We start from the raw sequence: 26896 nt of genomic DNA on the forward strand, positions 1-26896 counted from the left end.
TTGTGAGGTAAGAATCCAAAAACTTTTATGGGAACATCTACAAAGAAACAAAAAGTTTAAAAAGACCACTAAATACGTTGCATAACACCTACTCTGAATTTCCAATAAGCAGTGAAAAAAAATGTATTTTTTTCTCCCATTTTCCAGCCTCCTGTATCATGTGACAGATATCAGCCAATTACAGGCTAGTATACGTGTACCCTGTGTGCTTGTGCACATGCTCAGTAGGAGCTTGTTCCCCAGAAAGCGTGACTATAAAAAATACTGTGCAAAATTTGATAATGGAAGTAAATTGGAAAGTGTCTTAAAACTGCTGCTCTATCTGAATCATAAAAACAGAATTTATGTTTACCTGATAAATTTCTTTCTCCAACGGTGTGTCCGGTCCACGGCGTCATCCTTACTTGTGGGATATTCTCTTCCCCAACAGGAAATGGCAAAGAGCCCAGCAAAGCTGGTCACATGATCCCTCCTAGGCTCCGCCTACCCCAGTCATTCGACCGACGTTAAGGAGGAATATTTGCATAGGAGAAACCATATGGTACCGTGGTGACTGTAGTTAAAGAAAATAAAATATCAGACCTGATTAAAAAAACCAGGGCGGGCCGTGGACCGGACACACCGTTGGAGAAAGAAATTTATCAGGTAAACATAAATTCTGTTTTCTCCAACATAGGTGTGTCCGGTCCACGGCGTCATCCTTACTTGTGGGAACCAATACCAAAGCTTTAGGACACGGATGAAGGGAGGGAGCAAATCAGGTCACCTAAATGGAAGGCACCACGGCTTGCAAAACCTTTCTCCCAAAAATAGCCTCAGAAGAAGCAAAAGTATCAAACTTGTAAAATTTGGTAAAAGTGTGCAGTGAAGACCAAGTCGCTGCCCTACATATCTGATCAACAGAAGCCTCGTTCTTGAAGGCCCATGTGGAAGCCACAGCCCTAGTGGAATGAGCTGTGATTCTTTCGGGAGGCTGCCGTCCGGCAGTCTCGTAAGCCAATCTGATGATGCTTTTAATCCAAAAAGAGAGAGAGGTAGAAGTTGCTTTTTGACCTCTCCTTTTACCTGAATAAACAACAAACAAGGAAGATGTTTGTCTAAAATCCTTTGTAGCATCTAAATAGAATTTTAGAGCGCGAACAACATCCAAATTGTGCAACAAACGTTCCTTCTTTGAAACTGGTTTTGGACACAGAGAAGGTACGATAATCTCCTGGTTAATGTTTTTGTTAGAAACAACTTTTGGAAGAAAACCAGGTTTAGTACGTAAAACCACCTTATCTGCATGGAACACCAGATAAGGAGGAGAACACTGCAGAGCAGATAATTCTGAGACTCTTCTAGCAGAAGAAATCGCAACTAAAAACAAAACTTTCCAAGATAATAACTTAATATCAACGGAATGTAAGGGTTCAAACGGAACCCCCTGAAGAACTGAAAGAACTAAATTGAGACTCCAAGGAGGAGTCAAAGGTTTGTAAACAGGCTTGATTCTAACCAGAGCCTGAACAAAAGCTTGAACATCTGGCACAGCTGCCAGCTTTTTGTGAAGTAATACCGACAAGGCAGAAATCTGTCCCTTCAGGGAACTTGCAGATAATCCTTTTTCCAATCCTTCTTGAAGGAAGGATAGAATCCTAGGAATCTTAACCTTGTCCCAAGGGAATCCTTTAGATTCACACCAACAGATATATTTTTTCCAAATTTTGTGGTAAATCTTTCTAGTCACAGGCTTTCTGGCCTGAACAAGAGTATCGATCACAGAATCTGAGAATCCTCGCTTCGATAAAATCAAGCGTTCAATCTCCAAGCAGTCAGCTGGAGTGAAACCAGATTCGGATGTTCGAACGGACCCTGAACAAGAAGGTCTCGTCTCAAAGGTAGCTTCCAAGGTGGAGCCGATGACATATTCACCAGATCTGCATACCAAGTCCTGCGTGGCCACGCAGGAGCTATCAAGATCACCGACGCCCTCTCCTGCTTGATCCTGGCTATCAGCCTGGGAATGAGAGGAAATGGCGGGAACACATAAGCTAGATTGAAGGTCCAAGGTGCTACTAGTGCATCCACTAGAGCCGCCTTGGGATCCCTGGATCTGGCCCCGTAGCAAGGAACTTTGAAGTTCTGACGAGAGGCCATCAGATCCATGTCTGGAATGCCCCACAGGTGAGTGACTTGGGCAAAGATTTCCGGATGGAGTTCCCACTCCCCCGGATGCAATGTCTGACGACTCAGAAAATCCGCTTCCCAATTTTCCACTCCTGGGATGTGGATAGCAGACAGGTGGCAGGAGTGAGACTCCGCCCAAAGAATAATTTTGGTTACTTCTTCCATCGCTAGGGAACTCCTTGTTCCCCCCTGATGGTTGATGTACGCAACAGTCGTCATGTTGTCTGATTGAAACCGTATGAACCTGGTCCTCGCAAGCTGGGGCCAGGCCTGGAGAGCATTGAATATCGCTCTCAGTTCCAGAATATTTATCGGTAGAAGAGATTCTTCCCGAGACCAAAGACCCTGAGCTTTCAGGGATCCCCAGACCGCGCCCCAGCCTATCAGACTGGCGTCGGTCGTGACAATGACCCACTCTGGTCTGTGGAACATCATCCCTTGAGACAGATTGTCCAGGGACAGCCACCAACGGAGTGAGTCTCTGGTCCTCTGATTTACTTGTATCTTCGGAGACAAGTCTGTATAGTCCCCATTCCACTGACTGAGCATGCACAGTTGTAATGGTCTTAGATGAATGCGCGCAAAAGGAACTATGTCCATCGCCGCCACCATCAACCCGATCACTTCCATGCACTGAGCTATGGAAGGAAGAGGAACGGAATGAAGTATCCGACAAGAGTCCAGAAGCTTTGTTTTTCTGGCTTCTGTTAGAAAGATCCTCATTTGCAAGGAGTCTATAATTGTTCCCAAGAAGGGAACCCTTGTTGACGGGGATAGAGAACTCTTTTCCACGTTCACTTTCCAGCCGTGAGATCTGAGAAAGGCCAGGACAATGTCCGTGTGAGCCTTTGCTTGAGGAAGGGACGACGCTTGAATCAAAATGTCGTCCAGGTAAGGTACTACTGCAATGCCCCTTGGTCTTAGCACCGCTAGAAGGGACCCTAGTACCTTTGTGAAAATCCTTGGAGCAGTGGCTAATCCGAAAGGAAGCGCCACGAACTGGTAATGTTTGTCAACCAAAGCGCTCTGCGCGCCACAATAGCAAACCCAGAGTTCTTAGCCGCTAACTTAGCCAATTGCAAAGAGGCGTCTAGAGTGAAAGAATTAGCCAATTTGAGAGCATTGATTCTGTCCATAATCTCCTCATAAGGAGGAGAGTCACTATCGAGCACCTTAAGCAGTTCATCAAACCAGAAATATGCGGCAGTAGTGACAGGGACAATGCATGAAATGGGTTGTAGAAGGTAACCCTGCTGAACAAACATCTTTTTAAGCAAACCTTCTAATTTTTTATCCATAGGATCTTTGAAAGCACAACTATCCTCTATGGGAATAGTGGTGCGTTTGTTTAAAGTAGAAACCGCTCCCTCGACCTTGGGGACTGACTGCCATAAGTCCTTTCTGGGGTCGACCATAGGAAACAATTTTTTAAATATGGGGGGAGGGACGAAAGGAATACCGGGCCTTTCCCATTCTTTATTAACAATGTCCGCCACCCGCTTGGGTATAGGAAAAGCTTCTGGGAGCCCCGGCACCTCTAGGAACTTGTCCATTTTACATAGTTTCTCTGGGATGACTAAATTTTCACAATCATCCAGAGTGGATAATACCTCCTTAAGCAAAATGCGGAGATGTTCCAATTTAAATTTAAATGTAATCACATCAGATTCAGCCTGCTGAGAAATGTTCCCTAAATCAGTAATTTCTCCCTCAGACAAAACCTCCCTGGCCCCCTCAGATTGGGTTAGGGGCCCTTCAGAGATATTAATATCAGCGTCGTCATGCTCTTCAGTAACTAAAACAGAGCAGCCACGCTTACGCTGACAAGGGTTCATTTTGGCTAAAATGTTTTTGACAGAATTATCCATTACAGCCGTTAATTGTTGCATAGTAAGGAGAATTGGCGCGCTAGATGTACTAGGGGCCTCCTGAGTGGGCAAGACTCGTGTAGACGAAGGAGGGAATGATGCAGTACCATGCTTACTCCCCTCACTTGAGGAATCATCTTGGGCATCATTGTCATTATCACATAAATCACATTTATTTAAATGAATAGGAATTCTGGCTTCCCCACATTCAGAACACAGTCTATCTGGTAGTTCAGACATGTTAAACAGGCATAAACTTGATCAGAAAGTACAAAAAACGTTTTAAAATAAAACCGTTACTGTCACTTTAAATTTTAAACTGAACACACTTTATTACTGCAATTGCGAAAAAACATGAAGGAATTGTTCAAAATTCACCAAATTTTCACCACAGCGTCTTAAAGCCTTGAAAATATTGCACACCAATTTTGGAAGCTTTAACCCTTAAAATAACGGAACCGGAGCCGTTTTAAGCTTTAAACCCCTTTACAGTCCCTGGTATCTGCTTTGCTGAGACCCAACCAAACCCAAAGGGGAATACGATACCAAATGACGCCTTCAGAAGTCTTTTATAAGTATCAGAGCTCCTCTCACATGCGACTGCATGCCATGCCTCTCAAAAACAAGTGCGCAACACCGGCGCGAAAATGAGACTCTGCCTATGCTTTGGGAAAGCCCCTAAAGAATAAGGTGTCTAAAACAGTGCCTGCCGATATTATTATATCAAAATACCCAGATAAAATGATTCCTCAAGGCTAAATATGTGTTAATATCAATCGATTTAGCCCAGAAAAAGTCTACAGTTTAAATAAGCCCTTATGAAGCCCTTATTTACAATCGTAATAAACATGGCTTACCGGATCCCATAGGGAAAATGACAGCTTCCAGCATTACATCGTCTTGTTAGAATGTGTCATACCTCAAGCAGCAAGGGACTGCAAACTGTTCCCCCAACTGAAGTTAATTGCTCTCAACAGTCCTGTGTGGAACAGCCATGGATTTTAGTTACGGTTGCTAAAATCATTTTCCTCATACAAACAGAATTCTTCATCTCTTTTCTGTTTCTGAGTAAATAGTACGTACCAGCACTATTTGAAAATAACAAACTCTTGATTGAATAATGAAAAACTACAGTTAAACACTAAAAAACTCTAAGCCATCTCCGTGGAGATGTTGCCTGTACAACGGCAAAGAGAATGACTGGGGTAGGCGGAGCCTAGGAGGGATCATGTGACCAGCTTTGCTGGGCTCTTTGCCATTTCCTGTTGGGGAAGAGAATATCCCACAAGTAAGGATGACGCCGTGGACCGGACACACCTATGTTGGAGAAAGTTTATTTTTGACTTGAGTGTCCCTTAAATGTAAAAGAAGGAAAAATGTTTTTTGAATCTGCTACAAACAAGAAGGGGGGAGGAGGGAAGATTTTCCATATAATTTTTTCTTCTTCTTAGTTTATCAATTAGTTGGTGTGTTCGCCCTATCTCCCATATCCTACCTTCGGTCCACGGAACTGGAAGTTGCCCAAGACTTTCAAAGAGCTCATCAGAGTACATTGCTGGACGACACATAGTTCCTTGGCCTAAAGGATCCAATCTGAAAAAATCACAATGAACTACCTCCAGTTGTCCATCACAGCCATTCTGTAAAGCCTAATGTAAAGAAATTGACATTAATTAACTTAAAGGGACACTAAACCCAATTTTTTTTCTTTAATGATTCAGAGCACATAAATTTTAACCAACTTTCTAACTTACTCCTATTTTCAATTTTTCTTCGTTCTCTTGCTATTTTTATTTAAAAAGCAGGAATATGAAGCTTAAGGGCAGGTCCATTTTTGGTTCAGAACCTGGGTTATGCTTGCTTATTGGTTTGCTAAATGTAGCCACCAATAAAGAAAGCGCTATCCAGGGTGCTGAACCTAAAATGGTCCGGCTCCTAAGCTTACATTCCTGCTTTTTAAATAAAGAAAGCAAGAGAACAAAGAAAATCTGATAATAGGAGTAAAATAGAAAGTTGCTTAAAATTGCATGCTCTATCTGAAACACGGAAAAAAAAATGTTTTGGGTTTAGCATCCCTTTAATGTATATGAATGCACAATATAGTTGAAAGGTATACACACACTTATTTGTTTATCAGTTCTCAATATATTGTTTATCTGGATCTCAACCATACTGGGTTTCAAATACCTTTAAGGATGGATGAAAACGTGTGTTACTTTCCAAAGCAGCCACTCTAGCACCAGTATCCAGCAACATCCGTGTAACAATTCCTGGACCTATTTTAATAAATAAAATTAAGAAATTTGTAATTAATTGATTCCAATATTCATCCACTTTCAAAGCGTCACTGAACCCAATTTTTTTCTTTTGTGATTCAGATAGAGCATGCAATTTTAAGCAACTTTCTAATTAACTCCTATTATCAAATTTTCTTCATTCTCTTGGTATCTTTATTTGAAAAGCAAGAACGTAAGTTTAGATGCCGGCCCATTTTTAGTGAACAACTTGGGTTGTTCTTGCCGATTGGTGGATAAATTCACCCACCAATAAACAAGTGCTGCCCATTGTACTGATCCAAAAATTGTCTGTCTCCTTAGCTTAGATGCCTTATTTTTCAAATAAAGATAGCAAGAGAACAGAGAAAAAATGATAATAGGAGTAAATTAGAAAGTTGCATGTTCTATCTGAATCACAAAAGAAAAAAATTGGGTTCAGTGTCCCTTTAAGCATAAAATATCAGATAATGATGCAAAAAAAGTTACATGTTTTTTTTAAATAAATGTCCAAGAGCGGAAAAAAACATAATTTATGTAAGAACTTACCTGATAAATTCATTTCTTTCATATTAGCAAGAGTCCATGAGCTAGTGACGTATGGGATATACATTCCTACCAGGAGGGGCAAAGTTTCCCAAACCTCAAAATGCCCATAAATACACCCCTCACCACACCCACAAATCAGTTTAACGCATAGCCAAGAAGTGGGGTGATAAGACAAAAGTGCGAAAGCATAAAAAAAAAAATAAGGAATTAGAATAATTGTGCTTTATACAAAAAAATCATCACCACCACAAAAAGGGTGGGCCTCATGGACTCTTGCTAATATGAAAGAAATGAATTTATCAGTAAGTTCTTACATAAATTATGTTTTTCTTTCATGTAATTAGCAAGAGTCCATGAGCTAGTGACGTATGGGATAATGACTACCCAAGATGTGGATCTTCCACGCAAGAGTCACTAGAGAGGGAGGGATAAAATAAAGACAGCCAATTCCGCTGAAAATAATCCACACCCAAAATAAAGTTTAAATCTTATAATGAAAAAAACTGAAATTATAAGTAGAAGAATCAAACTGAAACAGCTGCCTGAAGTACTTTTCTACCAAAAACTGCTTCAGAAGAAGAAAACACATCAAAATGGTAGAATTTAGTAAAAGTATGCAAAGAAGACCAAGTTGCTGCTTTGCAAATCTGATCAACCGAAGCTTCATTCCTAAACGCCCAGGAAGTAGAAACTGACCTAGTAGAATGAGCTGTAATCCTTTGAGGCGGAGTTTTACCCGACTCGATATAAGCATGATGAATTAAAGATTTCAACCAAGATGCCAAAGAAATGGCAGAGGCCTTCTGACCTTTCCTAGAACCAGAAAAGATAACAAATAGACTAGAAGTCTTTCGGAAATTCTTAGTAGCTTCAACATAATATTTCAAAGCTCTAACTACATCCAAAGAATGCAATGATCTCTCCTTAGAATTTTTAGGATTAGGACATAATGAAGGAACCACAATTTATCTACTAATGTTGTTAGAATTCACAACCTTAGGTAAAAATTTAAAAGAAGTTCGCAACACCGCCTTATCCTGATGAAAAATCAGAAAAGGAGACTCACAAGAAATAGCAGATAATTCAGAAACTCTTCTAGCAGAAGAGATGGCCAAAAGAAACAAAAAACTTTCCAAGAAAGTAATTTAATGTCCAATGAATGCATAGGTTCAAACGGAGGAGCTTGAAGAGCCCCCAGAACCAAATTCAAACTCCAAGGAGGAGAAATTGACTTAATGACAGGTTTTATACGAACCAAAGCTTGTACAAAACAATGAATATCAGGAAGATTAGCAATCTTTCTGTGAAAAAGAACAGAAAGAGCAGAGATTTGTCCTTTCAAGGAACTTGCAGACAAACCTTTATCCAAACCATCCTGAAGAAACTGTAAAATTCTCAGAATTCTAAAAGAATGCCAGGAAAAATGATGAGAAAGACACCAAGAAATGTAAGTCTTCCAGACTCTATAATATATCTTCCTAGATACAGATTTACGAGCCTGTAACATAGTATTAATCACAGAGTCAGAGAAACCTCTTTGACTAAGAATCAAGCGTTCAATCTCCATACCTTTAAATTTAAGGATTTGAGATCCTGATGGAAAAGAGGACCTTGCGACAGAAGGTCTGGTCTTAACGGAAGAGTCCACGGTTGGCAAGAGGCCAACCCGGACAAGATCCGCATACCAAAACCTGTGAGGCCATGCTGGAGCCACCAGCAGAACAAACTAGCATTCCTTCAGAATCTTGGAGATTACTCTTGGAAGAAGAACTAGAGGCGGAAAGATATAGGCAGGATGATACTTCCAAGGAAGTGACAATGCATCCACTGCTTCCGCTTGAGGATCCCTGGATCTGGACAGATACCTGGGAAGTTTCTTGTTTAGATGAGAAGCCATCAGATCTATTTCTGGAAGTCCCCACATTTGAACAATCTGAAGAAATACCTCTGGGTGAAGAGACCATTCGCCTGGATGTAACGTTTGGCGGCTGAGATAATCCGCTTCCCAATTGTCTATACCTGGGATATGAACCGCAGAAACTAGACAGGAGCTGGATTCCGCCCATACCAGTATTCAAGATACTTCTTTCATAGCCAGAGGACTGTGAGTCCCTCCTTGATGATTGATGTATGCCACAGTTGTGACATTGTCTGTCTGAAAACAAATGAACGATTCTCTCTTTAGAAGAGGCCATGACTGAAGAGCTCTGAAAATTGCACGGAGTTCCAAAATATTGATTGGTAATCTTACCTCCTGAGATTCCCAAACCCCTTGTGCTGTCAGAGACCCCCAAACAGCTCCCCAACCTGTCAGACTTGCATCTGTTGAAATTACAGTCCAGGTCGGAAGAACAAAAGAAGCCCCCTGAACTAAACGATGGTGGTCTGTCCACCACGTCAGAGAGTTTCGTACAATCGGTTTTAAAGATATTAATTGAGATATCTTTGTGTAATCCCTGCACCACTGGTTCAGCATACAGAGCTGAAGAGGTCGCATGTGAAAACGAGCAAAGGGGATCGCGTCCGATGCAGCAGTCATAAGACCTAGAATTTCCATGCATAAGGCTACCGAAGGGAATGATTGTGATTGAAGGTTTCGACAAGCTGAGATCAATTTTAGATGTCTCTTGTCTGTCAGAGACAGAGTCATGGACGCTGAATCTATCTGGAAACCTAAAAAGGTTACCCTTGTCTGAGGAATCAATGAACTTTTCGGTAAATTGATCCTCCAACCATGATCTTGAAGAAACAAGTCGATTCGTATGAGATTCTGCTAAATGTGAAGACTGAGCAAGTACCAAGATATCGTCCAAATAAGGAAATACCACAATACCCTGTTCTCTGATTACAGACAGAAGGGCACCGAGAACCTTTGTAAAAATTCTTGGAGCTGTTGCCAGGCCAAACGGCAGAGACACAAACTGGTAATGCTTGTCTAGGAAAGAGAATCTCAGAAACTGATAGTGATCTGGATGAATCGGAATATGCAGATATGCATCCTGTAAATCTATTGTGGACATATAATGCCCTTGCTGAACAAAAGGCAGGATAGTCCTTATAGTTACCATTTTGAATGTTGGTATCCTTACATAACGATTCAATATTTTTAGATCCAGAACTGGTCTGAAGGAATTCTCCTTCTTTGGTACAATGAAGAGATTTGAATAGAACCCCAGCCCCTGTTCCAGAACTGGAACTGGCATAATTACTCCAGCCAACTCTAGATCTGAAACACATTTCAGAAATGCTTGAGCCTTCGCTGGACTTACTGGGACACGGGAAAGAAAAAATCTCTTTGCAGGAGGCCTTATCTTGAAGCCAATTCTGTACCCTTCTGAAACAATGTTTTGAATCCAAAGATTGTGAATTGAAGTGATCCAAATTTCTTTGAAAAATCGCAATCTGCCCCCTACCAGCTGGGCTGGAATGAGGGCCGCACCTTCATGTGGACTTGGGAGCTGGCTTTGGTTTTCTAAAAGGCTTGGATTTATTCCAGACTGGAGATTGTTTCCAAACTGATACCGCTCCTGCGGGTGAAGGATCAGGCTTTTGTTCCTTATTGTGACGAAAGGAACGAAAACGATTATTAGACCTAAATTTACCTTTAGATTTTTTATCCTGTGGTAAAAAAGTTCCTTTCCCTCCAGTAACAGTTGAGATAATGGAATCCAACTGAGAACCAAATAATTTATTACCCTGGAAAGAAAGGGAAAGCAAAGTTGACTTAGAAGACATATCAGCATTCCAAGTTTTAAGCCATTAAGCATTTCTAGCTAAAATAGCTAGAGACATATACTGCACAGGACTTCCTGTGCAGTTGCTGCTGGCTACTGGATCTTTATTAAGCTGTTTATTGCCGCCTACCACGGAGGTTGTTTGGAGAGATCGGACCATCGCTATTGGCACCTGGGCTTCAGCAATTGCTTGGCAGATTCGCCATTGAGGAGTCAGCCGAACGGCTCTGAAGTTTCGGCTTGCCTATTATTGCACTGTATGTGCAGTCCCGTTTGTGAGTATATTACCTTGAGCACTATCGATAGATTTTCAGTTTGTATTGGAACTTGCTGCACAAAGAGCGCCTCTTCTTTTTCTGTCTTTCAGGACATTTATATTTTTTGCTTACAACTTGGAGAGAGCAGCTCACCACTGGATTGATGAACTGTATCCATCCTGGGTTAAAACCCATTCAAAAGGACTTTATCACAATATTGGTTATCATATGTTCACTTTATTTGTAACTAATATTTTATTCATTTATTGGCACATATAATTTACATTTATTTATACATAATTATTTATTTTATAGCATATTCAATTAGGTTTATCACTGGTATATATATATATATATATATATATATATATATATATATATATATATATATATATATATATATATATATATATATATATATATATATATATACACATATATACATATATACATATATACATACACACACATATATATACACACACACATTTTTTGATTTATCTGGTTTGGCGCACCCTTTATTTTGTTGGTTAGCACAGCAGTTGTACTGTGTCTAAACCTATCATTTTATGGGAAAAAATGCCAGTGAACAAGCTTTTAGCAACCAGAAGCAATAAATAATGAGACTTAAATAATGTGGAGACAATAGTGACGCCCATATTTTTTAGCGCCAAAAAAGACGCCCACATTATTTGGCGCCTAAATGCTTTTGGCGCCAAAAATGACACCACATCCGGAACGCCGACACTTTTGGCGCAAAAAAACGTCAAAAATGACGCAACTTCCGGCGACACGTATGACGCCGGAAACAGAAAAAAAAAAAATTTGCGCCAAAAAAGTCTGCGCCAAGAATGACGCAATAAAATGAAGCATTTTCAGCCCCCGCGAGCCTAACAGCCCACAGGGAAAAAAGTCAAATTTTAAGGTAAGAAAAAAATTGATTTATTCATATGCATTATCCCAAATATGAAACTGACTGTCTGAAATAAGGAACGTTGAACATCCTGAGTCAAGGCAAATAAATGTTTGAATACATATATTTAGAACTTTATATAAAAGTGCCCAACCATAGCTTAGAGTGTCACAGAAAATAAGACTTACTTACCCCAGGACACTAATCTACATGTTGTAGAAAGCCAAACCAGTACTGAAACGAGAATCAGTAGTGGTAATGGTATATATAAGAGTATATCGTCGATCTGAAAAGGGAGGTAAGAGATGAATCTCTACGACCGATAACAGAGAACCTATGAAATAGACCCCGTAGAAGGAGATCACTGCATTCAAATAGGCAATACTCTCCTCACATCCCTCTGACATTCACTGCACGCTGAGAGGAAAACCGGGCTCCAACCTGCTGCGGAGCGCATATCAACGAAGAATCTAGCACAAACTTACTTCACCACCTCCATAGGAGGCAAAGTTTGTAAAACTGATTTGTGGGTGTGGTGAGGGGTGTATTTATAGGCATTTTGAGGTTTGGGAAACTTTGCCCCTCCTGGTAGGATTGTATATCCCATACGTCACTAGCTCATGGACTCTTGCTAATTACATGAAAGAAAAATATTTTTAGCTTTAAAGTGCATTCAACTAAAGAAATAGTAACCATCTGAAAGTAAGCAGAAACACTGGCGTACACCTTAACTAATAAGCACTAATACACCAGAATCAGTTAGCCAGTGAGCTGACCAGTTCTAATACAGCCATTCTATAATTTTGAATTTCTTCTAGAAATGCCATATATCTGCCATTAATCTCTTAATGACAGAGGACGTTCCAGGTACGTCATAGAAAAAGCTCCCCTTAACGACAATTGGCACGTCCTCAGTTGTTTGAAGTGCTGATCAGTGTTAGATCCCCCATCCTCCCTGATCCCCCCTAAACAGCTCTCTAACCCTCCCCACTCTACCTATTTGCCACCATCTGTAGTGAAGCAGCCCCCCCTCAATACCCTACCACCTCCCAGCGTTTATTACCCCCTCCCTCTCTCCAATACATTTAATGCACTTATAATCGCGGGCGCACACCCGCCCCTCGCGGTAACTTGCACGCACTTGAAGGACAGGATCCGGAAAGGCCTCCAGCAATGGGCCGCCCACCCACCAACGAACAGCACCATCGCTGGACGATGCAGAGAGGGCCACAGAGTGGCTTCTCTCTGCATCGGTGGCTAACAAAAAGATATTGTAGGATGCCTCAATATCGAGGCATCACTGCAATACCCTGAAAGCATCTGGAAGCGATCACTATTGCTTCCAGCGCGTCAGGCACATCCTTGGTCACTATCTGTATTATTTTTTAGGACATGCCTGACACGTCCTTGGTCGTTAAGGGGTTAAACAACTCTGCACCAGTCAGTCACAGAAATGGTTAACCAATCCTTCCCACCTTAACCAGTTTTTTACAGTCTAGCGACTCCAGGCAAGACTGTACCTTAATTCAATAGGTGCAAGGGATAACAAAACACTCTAGTCTGTACTAGACCCAGACAAATGCCCAATCTCACCTTTAATGCCACCCACACTAAACTCTCTCTATGCTGCCACCACTTTAAGATTATTATATGGGAAAAACCCAGACAAACAGATTAAAAATCCCAACACACAGTTTAGCAGAAATCAATCTAAAACACACTGTATTAATATTGCCAGTCACTTCGGGAATGTGGTTCATATATCTGTCAAATCTAGTCCTACTACAAACTTCTCTGTCCCTTTGCATGCAATACACCTATAACCTTTTTGGTTTTAAAGAATAAAAAAAAGTTTACTGGCGTAAAAATGAAGAAAATTGTAAATCAATAGCCCAAAAGGCAGAACATTCTGTGATCTGAGATGTTATCGCAGAAAGTGCAGCATGTCTGCAGAAAGAACAGGAAAACATGCAGGAACTGTTGGTGTTTTCACTTTGCAGTGCTGTTCCACATCAGGCTGTTCTCTTCAAACAGAGCTGTGCTCTGGCTGTACTTGGTAAGCGTTTATTTATTGTTGACTGGCTTTCATAGTTTATTAAACCCCGCCCCATAGCCTTTCCCAGTCTGCAAAGCTGTGACTTGTGATGTTTTCTCTTGGTGATGTTAGATCAAGAGAAAAAGGAAATAAACTTATTTTTTTTTTGGTCAGCCAATTTGCAATTTTCAGCTGCTGCATTATATTATAAAACTTTAAAAATTGCTTTTTTCTTCAGTTAATAAACACACTGATGCTTCAGTGTAAATGCATAATTTTATATTTAAATTTATTATTTCAAAAAGAAATGCAGAAAAATTTTCACAAAAAAAAAAAACTCATTGCAGAAAGTGTAGAAAAGTTCTGCTTCTGGGATCAATAGTTTATTGGGGCTTGCCAAAATACACACACAAAAAATCTATGCTAGAGTTTAAAGTTCTGTGGGGTTAAAGTAAAGCTGCAAAAGTTAAAATAAATATTTACTCTAATGTTATTGAGCAGGCTCCACATCAGCATAAAGATAGCCTAGGTTTTACATATTCTCTCCTATTTATAATGCACCGATTGATTACAAACCAGTGTATATACACGTAACATAACAATTAAATGCTAAGAAAAACAGAGACAAATAATAATGCCCTTTGTGGGTAACAAGTTAAACATGTATCTGGCTGAAATGTACTATTTCCGTAATCACAGGCAATCACTACAAAAAAAACATAATTTATGTAAGAACTTACCTGATAAATTCATTTCTTTCATATTAGCAAGAGTCCATGAGCTAGTGACGTATGGGATATACATTCCTACCAGGAGGGGCAAAGTTTCCCAAACCTCAAAATGCCTATAAATACACCCCTCACCACACCCACAATTCAGTTTAACGAATAGCCAAGAAGTGGGGTGATAAAAAAGTGCGAAAGCATATAAAATAAGGAATTGGAATAATTGTGCTTTATACAAAAATCATAACCACCACAAAAAAGGGCGGGCCTCATGGACTCTTGCTAATATGAAAGAAATGAATTTATCAGGTAAGTTCTTACATAAATTATGTTTTCTTTCATGTAATTAGCAAGAGTCCATGAGCTAGTGACGTATGGGATAATGATTACCCAAGATGTGGATCTTTCCACACAAGAGTCACTAGAGAGGGAGGGATAAAATAAAGACAGCCAATTCCTGCTGAAAATAATCCACACCCAAAAATAAAGTTTAACGAAAAACATAAGCAGAAGTTTCAAACTGAAACCGCTGCCTGAAGTACTTTTCTACCAAAAACTGCTTCAGAAGAAGAAAATACATCAAAATGGTAGAATTTAGTAAAAGTATGCAAAGAGGACCAAGTTGCTGCTTTGCAAATCTGGTCAACCGAAGCTTCATTCCTAAACGCCCAGGAAGTAGAAACTGACCTAGTAGAATGAGCTGTAATTCTTTGAGGCGGAGTTTTACCCGACTCAACATAGGCAAGATGAATTAAAGATTTCAACCCAGATGCCAAAGAAATGGCAGAAGCTTTCTGGCCTTTTCTAGAACCGGAAAAGATAACAAATAAACTAGAAGTCTTTCGGAAAGATTTCGTAGCTTCAACATAATATTTCAAAGCTCTAACAACATCCAAAGAATGCAACGATTTCTCCTTAGAATTCTTAGGATTAGGACATAATGAAGGAACCACAATTTCTCTACTAATGTTGTTGGAATTCACAACTTTAGGTAAAAATTCAAAAGAAGTTCGCAACACCGCCTTATCCTGATGAAAAATCAGAAAAGGAGACTCACAAGAAAGAGCAGATAATTCAGAAACTCTTCTGGCAGAAGAGATGGCCAAAAGGAACAAAACTTTCCAAGAAAGTAATTTAATGTCCAATGAATGCATAGGTTCAAACGGAGGAGCTTGAAGAGCTCCCAAAACCAAATTCAAACTCCAAGGAGGAGAAATTGACTTAATAACAGGTTTTATACGAACCAAAGCTTGTACAAAACAATGAATATCAGGAAGAATAGCAATCTTTCTGTGAAAAAGAACAGAAAGAGCAGAGATTTGTCCTTTCAAAGAACTTGCGGACAAACCCTTATCTAAACCATCCTGAAGAAAATGTAAAATTCTCGGTATTCTAAAAGAATGCCAAGAAAAATGATGAGAAAGACACCAAGAAATATAAGTCTTCCAGACTCTATAATATATCTCTCGAGATACAGATTTACGAGCCTGTAACATAGAATTAATCACAGAGTCAGAGAAACCTCTTTGACCAAGAATCAAGCGTTCAATCTCCATACCTTTAAATTTAAGGATTTCAGATCCTGATGGAAAAAAGGACCTTGTGACAGAAGGTCTGGTCTTAACGGAAGAGTCCACGGTTGGCAAGAGGCCATCCGGACAAGATCCGCATACCAAAACCTGTGAGGCCATGCCGGAGCTACCAGCAGAACAAACGAGCATTCCTTCAGAATCTTGGAGATTACTCTTGGAAGAAGAACTAGAGGCGGAAAGATATAGGCAGGATGATACTTCCAAGGAAGTGATAATGCATCCACTGCCTCCGCCTGAGGATCCCGGGATCTGGACAGATACCTGGGAAGTTTCTTGTTTAGATGGGACGCCATCAGATCTATTTCTGGAAGTTCCCACATTTGAACAATCTGAAGAAATACCTCTGGGTGAAGAGACCATTCGCCCGGATGCAACGTTTGGCGACTGAGATAATCCGCTTCCCAATTGTCTATACCTGGGATATGAACCGCAGAGATTAGACAGGAGCTGGATTCCGCCCAAACCAAAATTCGAGATACTTCTTTCATAGCCAGAGGACTGTGAGTCCCTCCTTGATGATTGATGTATGCCACAGTTGTGACATTGTCTGTTTGAAAACAAATGAACGATTCTCTCTTCAGAAGAGGCCAAAACTGAAGAGCTCTGAAAATTGCACGGAGTTCCAAAATATTGATCGGTAATCTCACCTCCTGAGATTCCCAAACTCCTTGTGCCGTCAGAGATCCCCACACAGCTCCCCAACCTGTGAGACTTGCATCTGTTGAAATTACAGTCCAGGTCGGAAGCACAAAAGAAGCCCCCTGAATTAAACGATGGTGATCTGTCCACCATGTTAGAGAGTGTCGAACAATCGGTTTTAAAGATATTAATTGAGATATCTTCGTGTAATCCTTGCACCATTGCTTCAGCATACAGAGCTGAAGAGGTCGCATGTGAAAACGAGCAAAGGGGATCGCGTCCGATGCAGCAGTCATAAGACCTAGAATTTCCATGCATAAGGCTACCGAAGGGAATGATTGTGATTGAAGGTTTCGACAAGCTGCAATCAATTTTAGACGTCTCTTGTCTGTTAAAGACAGAGTCATGGACACTGAATCCATCTGGAAACCCAGAAAGGTTACCCTTGTCTGAGGAATCAAAGAACTTTTTGGTAAATTGATCCTCCAACCATGATCTTGAAGAAACAACACAAGTCGATTCGTATGAGATTCTGCTAAATGTAAAGACTGAGCAAGTACCAAGATATCGTCCAAATAAGGAAATACCACAATACCCTGTTCTCTGATTACAGACAGAAGGGCACCGAGAACCTTTGTAAAAATTCTTGGAGCTGTAGCTAGGCCAAACGGCAGAGCCACAAACTGGTAATGCTTGTCCAGAAAAGAGAATCTCAGGAACTGATAATGATCTGGATGAATCGGAATATGCAGATATGCATCCTGTAAATCTATTGTGGACATATAATTCCCTTGCTGAACAAAAGGCAAGATAGTCCTTACAGTTACCATCTTGAACGTTGGTATTCTTACATAACGATTCAATATTTTTAGATCCAGAACTGGTCTGAAGGAATTCTCCTTCTTTGGTACAATGAAGAGATTTGAATAAAACCCCATCCCCTGTTCCGGAACTGGAACCGGCATAATTACTCCAGTCAACTCTAGATCTGAAACACATTTCAGAAATGCTTGAGCTTTTACTGGATTTACTGGGACACGGGAAAGAAAAAATCTCTTTGCAGGAGGTCTTATCTTGAAACCAATTCTGTACCCTTCTGAAACAATGCTCTGAATCCAAAGATTGTGAACAGAATTGATCCAAATTTCCTTGAAAAAACGTAACCTGCCCCCTACCAGCTGAGCTGGAATGAGGGCCGCACCTTCATGTGGACTTAGAAGCAGGCTTTGCCTTTCTAGCTGGCTTGGATTTATTCCAGACTGGAGATGGTTTCCAAACTGAAACTGCTCCCGAGGATGAAGGATCAGGCTTTTGTTCTTTGTTGAAACGAAAGGAACGAAAACGATTATTAGCCCTGCTTTTACCTTTAGATTTTTTATCCTGTGGTAAAAAAGTTCCTTTCCCACCAGTAACAGTTGAAATAATGGAATCCAACTGAGAACCAAATAATTTGTTACCCTGGAAAGAAATGGAAAGTAAAGTTGATTTAGAAGCCATATCAGCATTCCAAGTTTTAAGCCATAAAGCTCTTCTAGCTAAAATAGCTAGAGACATAAACCTGACATCAACTCTGATAATATCAAAAATGGCATCACAGATAAAATTATTAGCATGCTGTAGAAGAATAATAATATCATGAGAATCATGATGTGTTACTTGTTGCGCTAAAGTTTCCAACCAGAAAGTTGAAGCTGCAGCAACATCAGCCAAAGATATAGCAGGTCTAAGAAGATTACCTGAACACAGATAAGCTTTTCTTAGAAAGGATTCAATTTTCCTATCTAAAGGATCCTTAAACGAAGTACCATCTGACGTAGGAATAGTAGTACGTTTAGCAAGGGTAGAAATAGCCCCATCAACTTTAGGGATTTTGTCCCAAAATTCTAATCTGTCAGACGGCACAGGATATAATCGCTTAAAACGTTTAGAAGGAGTAAATGAATTACCCAATTTATCCCATTCTTTGGAAATTACTGCAGAAATAGCATTAGGAACAGGAAAAACTTCTGGAATAACCACAGGAGCTTTAAATACCTTATCCAAACGTTTAGAATTAGTATCAAGAGGACCAGAATCCTCTATTTCTAAAGCAATTAGTACTTCTTTAAGTAAAGAACGAATAAATTCCATTTTAAATAAATATGAAGATTTATCAGCATCAACCTCTGAGACAGAATCCTCTGAACCAGAAGAGTCATCAGAATCAGAATGATGATGTTCATTTAAAAATTCATCTGTAGAGAGAGAAGTTTTAAAAGATTTTTTACGTTTACTAGAAGGAGAAATAACAGACATAGCCTTCTTTATGGATTCTGAAACAAAATCTCTTATATTATCAGGAACATTCTGCACCTTAGATGTTGAAGGAACTGCAACAGGCAATGGTACTTTACTAAAGGAAATATTATCTGCTTTAACAAGTTTGTCATGACAATCAATACAAACAACAGCTGGAGGAATAGCTACCAAAAGTTTACAGCAGATACACTTAGCTTTGGTAGATCCAGCACTAGACAGCGATTTTCCTGTAGTATCTTCTGGCTCAGATGCAACGTGAGACATCTTGCAATATGTAAGAGAAAAAACAACATATATATAAAAGCAAAATTGATCAAATTCCTTAAATGACAGTTTCAGGAATGGGAAAAAATGCCAAAGAACAAGCTTCTAGCAACCAGAAGCAATGAAAAATGAGACTTAAATAATGTGGAGACAAAAGCGACGCCCATATTTTTCGCGCCAATAAGACGCCCACATTATTTGGCGCCTAAATGCTTTTTGGCGCCAAAATGACGCCACATCCGGAACGCCGACATTTTTGGTGCAAAATAACGTCAAAAAATGACGCAACTTCCGGCGACACGTATGACGCCGGAAACGGAAACGAATTTTTTGCGCCAAAAAAGTCCGCGCCAAGAATGACGCAATAAAATGAAGCATTTTCAGCCCCCGCGAGCCTAACAGCCCACAGGGAAGAGTCAAATTTTTGAAGGTAAGAAAAAATGATTAAATCAAATGCATTATCCCAAATATGAAACTGACTGTCTGAAAATAAGGAAAGTTGAACATTCTGAGTCAAGGCAAATAAATGTTTGAATACATATATTAAGAACTTTATAAATAAAGTGCCCAACCATAGCTTGGAGTGTCACAGAAAATAAGATTTACTTACCCCAGGACACTCATCTACATGTTTGTAGAAAGCCAAACCAGTACTGAAACGAGAATCAGCAGAGGTAATGGTATATATAAGAGTATATCGTCGATCTGAAAAGGGAGGTAAGAGATGAATCTCTACGACCGATAACAGAGAACCTATGAAATAGACCCCGTAGAAGGAGATCACTGCATTCAAATTGGCAATACTCTCCTCACATCCCTCTGACATTCACTGCACGCTGAGAGGAAAACCGGGCTCCAACTTGCTGCGGAGCGCATATCAACGTAGAATCTAGCACAAACTTACTTCACCACCTCCATCGGAGGCAAAGTTTGTAAAACTGAATTGTGGGTGTGGTGAGGGGTGTATTTATAGGCATTTTGAGGTTTGGGAAACTTTGCCCCTCCTGGTAGGAATGTATATCCCATACGTCACTAGCTCATGGACTCTTGCTAATTACATGAAAGAAATTGCATGTGGATTGATTCAAAAGTTCCAAATACATAAAACAAAAATAAACATTAAAGGGACAGTAAACATACCTAATAATGTTATATAATTCTGCACAGGTATTTCCCTAAGAAAATGACTTTAGCAGAACGCTGCTCCTTGCTCTACTTAGCGGGTCTGTTTCTTTCAGAAGCGCATCGTGGCACGCTGTCTTATTCACAGCCGGCCCGGCCGCACCATTAAACTTAATCTAGCTCGCTCCCGTTACCAGACCGGGAGCGAGCTAGATTTAGCTTAATGGCGCGGTCGGACCGGCTGTGAATAAGACAGCGTGCCACAATGCGCTTCTGAAAGAAACCGACCCGCTCAGTAGAGCAAGGAGCAGCGTCCTGTTAGTCATTTTCTTAGGTAAATATCTATGCAGCCCTTTGTTTTATAAAGCTAGCGCTAAGCTAATGTTGTATAATTCTGCAGTATGTGCAGAATTATATAACATTAATTTGGTACGTTTACTGGCCCTTTAACAAGGTATTTTTTAAATATATCTGAATCATGAAAGTTACATTTTGACTTTCCATTTATTAGAAATTTAAACCAAAGAATGCCCTTGATTTTATGAAATTATATGAGCCCCCGGGCCCCCAGGCAACAAGACTCCAAAAATTGTTTTAATTACGAACATAAAGAATCCTTAGGAAGAAAAATACAAAAAAGATGAGCTCTTATTCATTATGACTATTCTATATATTAAACATATACATAAAAAGATGTACTATTCTAAAACAAAATATTAAAATACTCTACTTTTATGATACTTGCTAATTGCTCTTGAAAAAGCCTGAATACTCCAGGAGAAACGCCTTGAGCCGTTTTTGTCCAGCATGAATACCCGTAGATGACTGCAGCAACAGGTGAATGATCGGATGTTTGCGGTGGACACAACCATTCAGCTGTATTGCAGAGAGCGGATTGATTTAAAATCGGGATTCATTTTCTTTGGACATGTTGTAAAGAACTTACTTCTAGTAAGTAAGATTTTATTTATGAAACATCTATTGTTAATAAAATTGCCTTGAATTTGGGTTTGAGCTTTCTCTTAATGTCTCATATTCAGATCTTCACTTCTACTTGTGGAGGAGGAACCCACAGGAAAAAAGACAGCAACATCCCACTTCGAGGACTGGTTTATGTCAATTTGGCTAAAGAGCTTCCAAGATTCTGGTCTGGACTGGATATACTTAATTTACTTCTGGTACCAGTAAGACTCATTTATGTAGGAGATTTGATCTACTTATGTTTTTCTCTTATTTTGTGAGCGCTGCTAAACTACTTAAGTTGTTTCTTAAGTTTGCTAGATTTTATAATACTTTGCCCAAGTAAAAAATATAACATTTGTTCACATTTGTACAAGCTATTAAAGAAACAGTCTACCTGAATACCATGTGCAGTTAAACAGTGATCAACAAATCAGTACCTGGGTTGCACTCAATAATGAGTGGTGAAGCTCCTTTTTGATCCCAGGGCTTTAAACTCTTAAGGACAATCTGAGCTAGAGCAGGATCTGCAATGAACCTTCTAAACTCTTTACACGATTCAGCTGTCTTCACCTCCTTCAGATCTAGAAAGTCCATGGCTGAAGGATGTCTTCGTCTCTGGCCAGCCATTGCTGACATTCCACGGGCCAAGTTGGTAGAAACTGCAGCATTAGATGAGGATGCACTTGTTGGACTTCGTTTATGGCAACAGAGCATGGATGTCCCAGTAAGTGGTCGGAAGAGCAACATGCACAGCCCCATTTTGGTGCTGCTTAATGAAGACATTTTCACATTGATGGCAGATACCTGTAATAGGTTGAAAAACATAAAAATGTATGGACGTTACTGACAACCAATATAGAATTAAATAAGTGTGCGGTTGAGCTGAAAGTTTCATATAAAAATGTCAACCACTGACATTAATAAGTAGCAGTTTACCGTTTACTGAAGTCAAACAGAGGGATATGTTTTTAACCACTTTGCTACCGGGATCTTCAGAGAAAAACATGCCCAAAGTACCGGAGAATTTTAAGCATTTGTGATAACACTCCGTTTACAATTTACTTCTAGTATCAAATTTGCTTTGTTCCCATGGTATATCCCTGTTTCAACAAAAGATACCAAAAGAACAAAGAAAACTTAATATAAGCACATTTAGCTAGCGCTACCCAGGGTACTGAACCAAAAATGGGCTGGCTCCTAAGCTTACATTTCTGCTTTTTCAAATAAAGATACCAAGAGAACGAAGAAAAATTGATAATAGGAGTAAATTAGAAAGTTGCTTAAAATTGCATGCTCTATATGACGCATGAAAGAAAAAAAAAATGGGTTTCATATCCCATTAAATGGCTGCTAATTGCAGCTGCGCCCCACACTTTTGAAATTACCATGAGCGAAGGGGTCAATCGATTAGCTGTTGATGTTAATATTTCCTGTAGTGTAAAAAAAAAAAACCTCCCTCCTGAAAACTACCATCTCCCTGATCCCTCCTAAACAGCAAACAGCCCTCTTTCCCTCCCACTGGCCACCACCATCTTAGGTACTGGCAGCCAGTCTGAAGTTCAGGGCTTTTTTATTTTATTTTTTAATTATTTTCTGCAGTGTTGGAATCTCTACTCACCCTGATCCCTTCCAACTGGTGAACGCCATCTTTGTTTTTGGCAACCAGTCTGCCAGTAACAATTTATGACTTATGCCCCATTTTTCCCAAACTGGATAATTGGGATACTACTTCCCCCATTTCTTTTTTCAGAGATATATATATATATATATATATATATATATATATATATATATATATATATATATATATATATATATATATATATATATATATATATATATATATATATATATATATATATATATATATATATATATATATATATATATATATATATATATATATATATATATGGGTTGCACCGATACCATTTTTTTAAGACCGAGTACAAGTACCGATACTTGTTTTCAAATACTCGCCGATACCAATTACCGATACTTTTTTTTTATGTCATGTGACAGTTTACCAAGCACAATACAGACTAATTATTTAAGATTCCTTCTTTATAATTATGAAGGACAGTAGCTCAAAAGACATTATGAAATAATAAAACAGGTTTTATTTGTCACAAAGTTCACAGAACATGTTTAGAAATAAAAATATTACAATAAAATATATTAACAACAACAATAAATAACAAATATAAAATTGCAACCAACCAAAAGTGCCATACAGAAAAAATAGAACAGAATACTGTTTAATCATGGTGAACAACACTATGGGCTAGATTACATTTGACTGGTAAGCTTTACCAATGCTCTCATTACACGTCCTACTCCATTAAAGGCTATGGAGTTGGAAACGTGAACAGAGCATTGGCAAAGCTTACCAATCAAATGTAATCTAATTACCTTTTACCTATAATTGCAGGATGAGTGTTCATTGGGATTAACTTAATTTTTCCTATGAGTACTCTTCCTGCAATTATATAAGCTAAGATGTTCCTCAGAGTACAGTATGTTTTGAACATAATTGTGCAAGATGAGAACTTGCAGTATAAAAAGGCAATCTAGCAATTAGAATAATTTTTCAAAAGTTAGTGGCAAGTTCTTTTAAAGGAACAGAACAGAAGCATCTCTGCATGTTCAGCTATAAGTCTGTTTTTGCTATCAGTAAGGAGGTTCAACTTTCCACACTACTGCATGGGGCAGAAAGATATTTTTGGGCCATTTTAGCCAGAGCTGGAAATCTCAGTTTATTAACTGCCCAGTACTTCAGGGGTTTGTCTGAAAGCAGTACAGTGATCTCTCCTACTATACTACAAATAAGAGCAATTTGTATTGGCAGAACAGAAGTAAACAATTTTTAGTTTAGTCTCCACTCCAGCTTTAAATGAAATGGGAACATGCAGTTTGAAAAAAACACCACAAGATAGCATATGGGTAGTAAGTGGAGGTATCGGTTTAAGTATCGGTGCATTTGCACAAGTACTCATGCAAGTACTTGGTATCGGTGCAACCTTAATTTTATATATATATATATATATATATATATATATATATATATATATATATATATATATATATATATATATATTTATTATTTTTTTTTAAATAAAAACTAAGTGCCAGATTGTAGTTATATAGGCACCCTACAACCCAATTGCATTCATTAATCAACCCTTTAAATTAAAACTTTGCAGCCCACGGGGAAATCTCCTGGTATCCTGGTAGGTCATTCCGGCCTTGAGTGTAGGTATTCCCCTCACACTCTCATCCCATGATCATTTGTAATAGTGTAGGGACCCCTCTCCCTCCAGCAATGAGCCACCTGCCCACATCATCGATTTAGACAGTGACACTGTATCGGTCTGCAATCTCGCTTCATATGGTGAGGGAGCATGGGGACCCCAGCTGTGGTCCGGACTTCAGCATGCGCCACAGTGTTGGACGTAGATACTACATCAACACAGTACGCTGGGCAAAGTATTGTGTGACATAGTACATATGTCCATTTAGCTCAAGGGGTTAACCAGGGCACGGCTATTGATTAAGAGGTGGAAACCTCTAAGCCAATTATCGAAGATAGCGTTCTGCCGGTGGGCTGCCTTAGCAGCTCAGTGCAGCGATCGCTTGGAACAAATAAAGAAGCTTTTTTTGTTCCAATGGTAAATCCTAGCGTTTCACAAATGCTAGGATTTACCATCACTTTAATGATTCTGGTAGAGCATACAATTTTAAACCACTCTCCAGTTTACTTCTTTCATCTAATTTGCTTAATTTTCTTGGCATCCTTTGTTGAAGGAGCAGCAATGTAGTACTTGGAGTTAGCTGAACACATCGGGTGAACCAATGGCAAGAGGAATATATGTGCAGCCACCAATCAGCAGCAAGTTTTCAGTAGGGCACTGCTGCTCCAGAGCCTATCTATGTATGCTTTTCAACAAAGGATAACAAGAAAATAAAGCAAATTAGATAAAAGATGTAAATTGTAAAGTTGCTTAAACTTACACGCTCTATCTGAACCATGGGAGAAAAAAAAATAGGGGGGTTTTATTTACCTTTAAGCCTATTGCCAATATGCATTAGATATATTTTTAAGCATATTAAAATAAGTCATTACATCTTAGGAGTACCTGGTTTTTATATTCTATATGTGATTTGTGGGTACCTCACAGAAAGAAAAAAGTTGAAATACATAGTAAAATACAAGCAGCTGTAAAAAGGGACAGTGTGCACCAAATAATAGACACTACTATAAAGAAGAATATGCACAGATACTGATCTAAAAATCCAGTATAAAACCTTTTAAAAACTTACTTAGAAGCTTTGTTTGGTGCTGTTGAGGAGGTTAGGCTGGGACAACCATTGAAAGGGGCTGGGAACACCAAAAGGAGCAGACCCTCCCCCCACATATGAAAAGACATAAACAGGAGCCAGCAGGAGTATGTAAACATGTATATACATCTGACACGGAGTCAAAAAAATTAGCACAATGTTAATTAAAAAATAAGCAAAAGTATACATTGTTACAGAAAGACTCCCAGATTATCTATAGAAATGAATCATCTGCAAAACATTTAAACAAATTAAAATCTAGTGTACAATGTCCCTTTAAGTTTAGTAAGGGTATCCTCTTTTAAAATGGCTCAGACTTCCAAATCATGTTATCCTTTCAAGTACGTTTTGGACAAAAACCAAGTGAGCAGAAAATAACACGCGTGGAAAATGGCCACTTTTATCTGCAACTAATTACATTTTTTTTATATATATCATAACAAAATAGCAATCACTGCTTATGAAATATTTTAAAATCTTGTGAAAACTAAAAGCCAGCCAAGCCTCTTTCAATGCAGTCCTGCAGACACCCGATTTTTTTTTTTATTTGCAACCTAGAAAGAGACATGTGCAGAACATTCCAAAAAGAAGCACTAGCAGCATTCTAGGAATGGAAAACCATAGAATTCAATAACTAAATGATGACTTAAATTTTCCATATTGTTTTCAACTTTTCAAACTACAAATCTGCTACCGCATGATGTCCTGAAGGTCATAGCACTCACTACGCATATTAAAAAAAAACTCCTCTAGCGCCACACCAGACAACGCACCGGGCACACTTACCGCTTCCCTTTATGTCCGTGAGGTGTGAGCTGCAGCTCGGTCCCTCGGCAATTATCTGTCAGTGACCTTGTGTAATGCAGCCGGGGACGGGAGCATGGTGTAATTACAACACCGGGAACGAGGCCTGCTGTCACCAGCATGCAAGGTTTCCACTTCCGGGGGTGGAGAACAAAAAGAGGAAAGATGACGCTATTGATCTCTTTACATAAGTGTCATTATTAATACGTGTTTGCATAAGAAGTGTACAATCATATTATCATATATTATTTTTTTGAAACACGTTATGTTGATGCATTCGATAATACAGTGAAGAAGCAGAGTGTATTTGCAAATGTATTTCTATTTCATAGTGCATAGGAAATAATGTACTT

General features: G+C 39.2%; 1 protein-coding gene across 1 annotated transcript in view; it reads right to left on the reverse strand.

The window, feature by feature from the left end:
• Window positions 1–26683, reverse strand: part of TFB2M (transcription factor B2, mitochondrial) — a 43803-nt gene extending 17120 nt beyond the window's left edge. Inside the window, exons 1-5 of the mRNA XM_053711044.1 lie at window positions 26526–26683; window positions 21839–22205; window positions 6225–6313; window positions 5533–5686; window positions 1–37 (exon numbers count right to left, since the gene is read on the reverse strand). The exon at window positions 1–37 is cut by the window's left edge and continues 112 nt beyond it. Coding sequence (XP_053567019.1) covers window positions 1–37; window positions 5533–5686; window positions 6225–6313; window positions 21839–22184 — 626 coding nt within the window. The 5' untranslated portion in view covers window positions 22185–22205; window positions 26526–26683. The remainder of the gene's footprint in view (window positions 38–5532; window positions 5687–6224; window positions 6314–21838; window positions 22206–26525) is intronic.
• Window positions 26684–26896: the final 213 nt, after the last annotated feature.

Source organism: Bombina bombina, chromosome 4 (genome assembly GCF_027579735.1).
Source record: "Bombina bombina isolate aBomBom1 chromosome 4, aBomBom1.pri, whole genome shotgun sequence".
In the NCBI taxonomy this organism is placed as follows: Eukaryota; Metazoa; Chordata; class Amphibia; order Anura; family Bombinatoridae; genus Bombina; species Bombina bombina.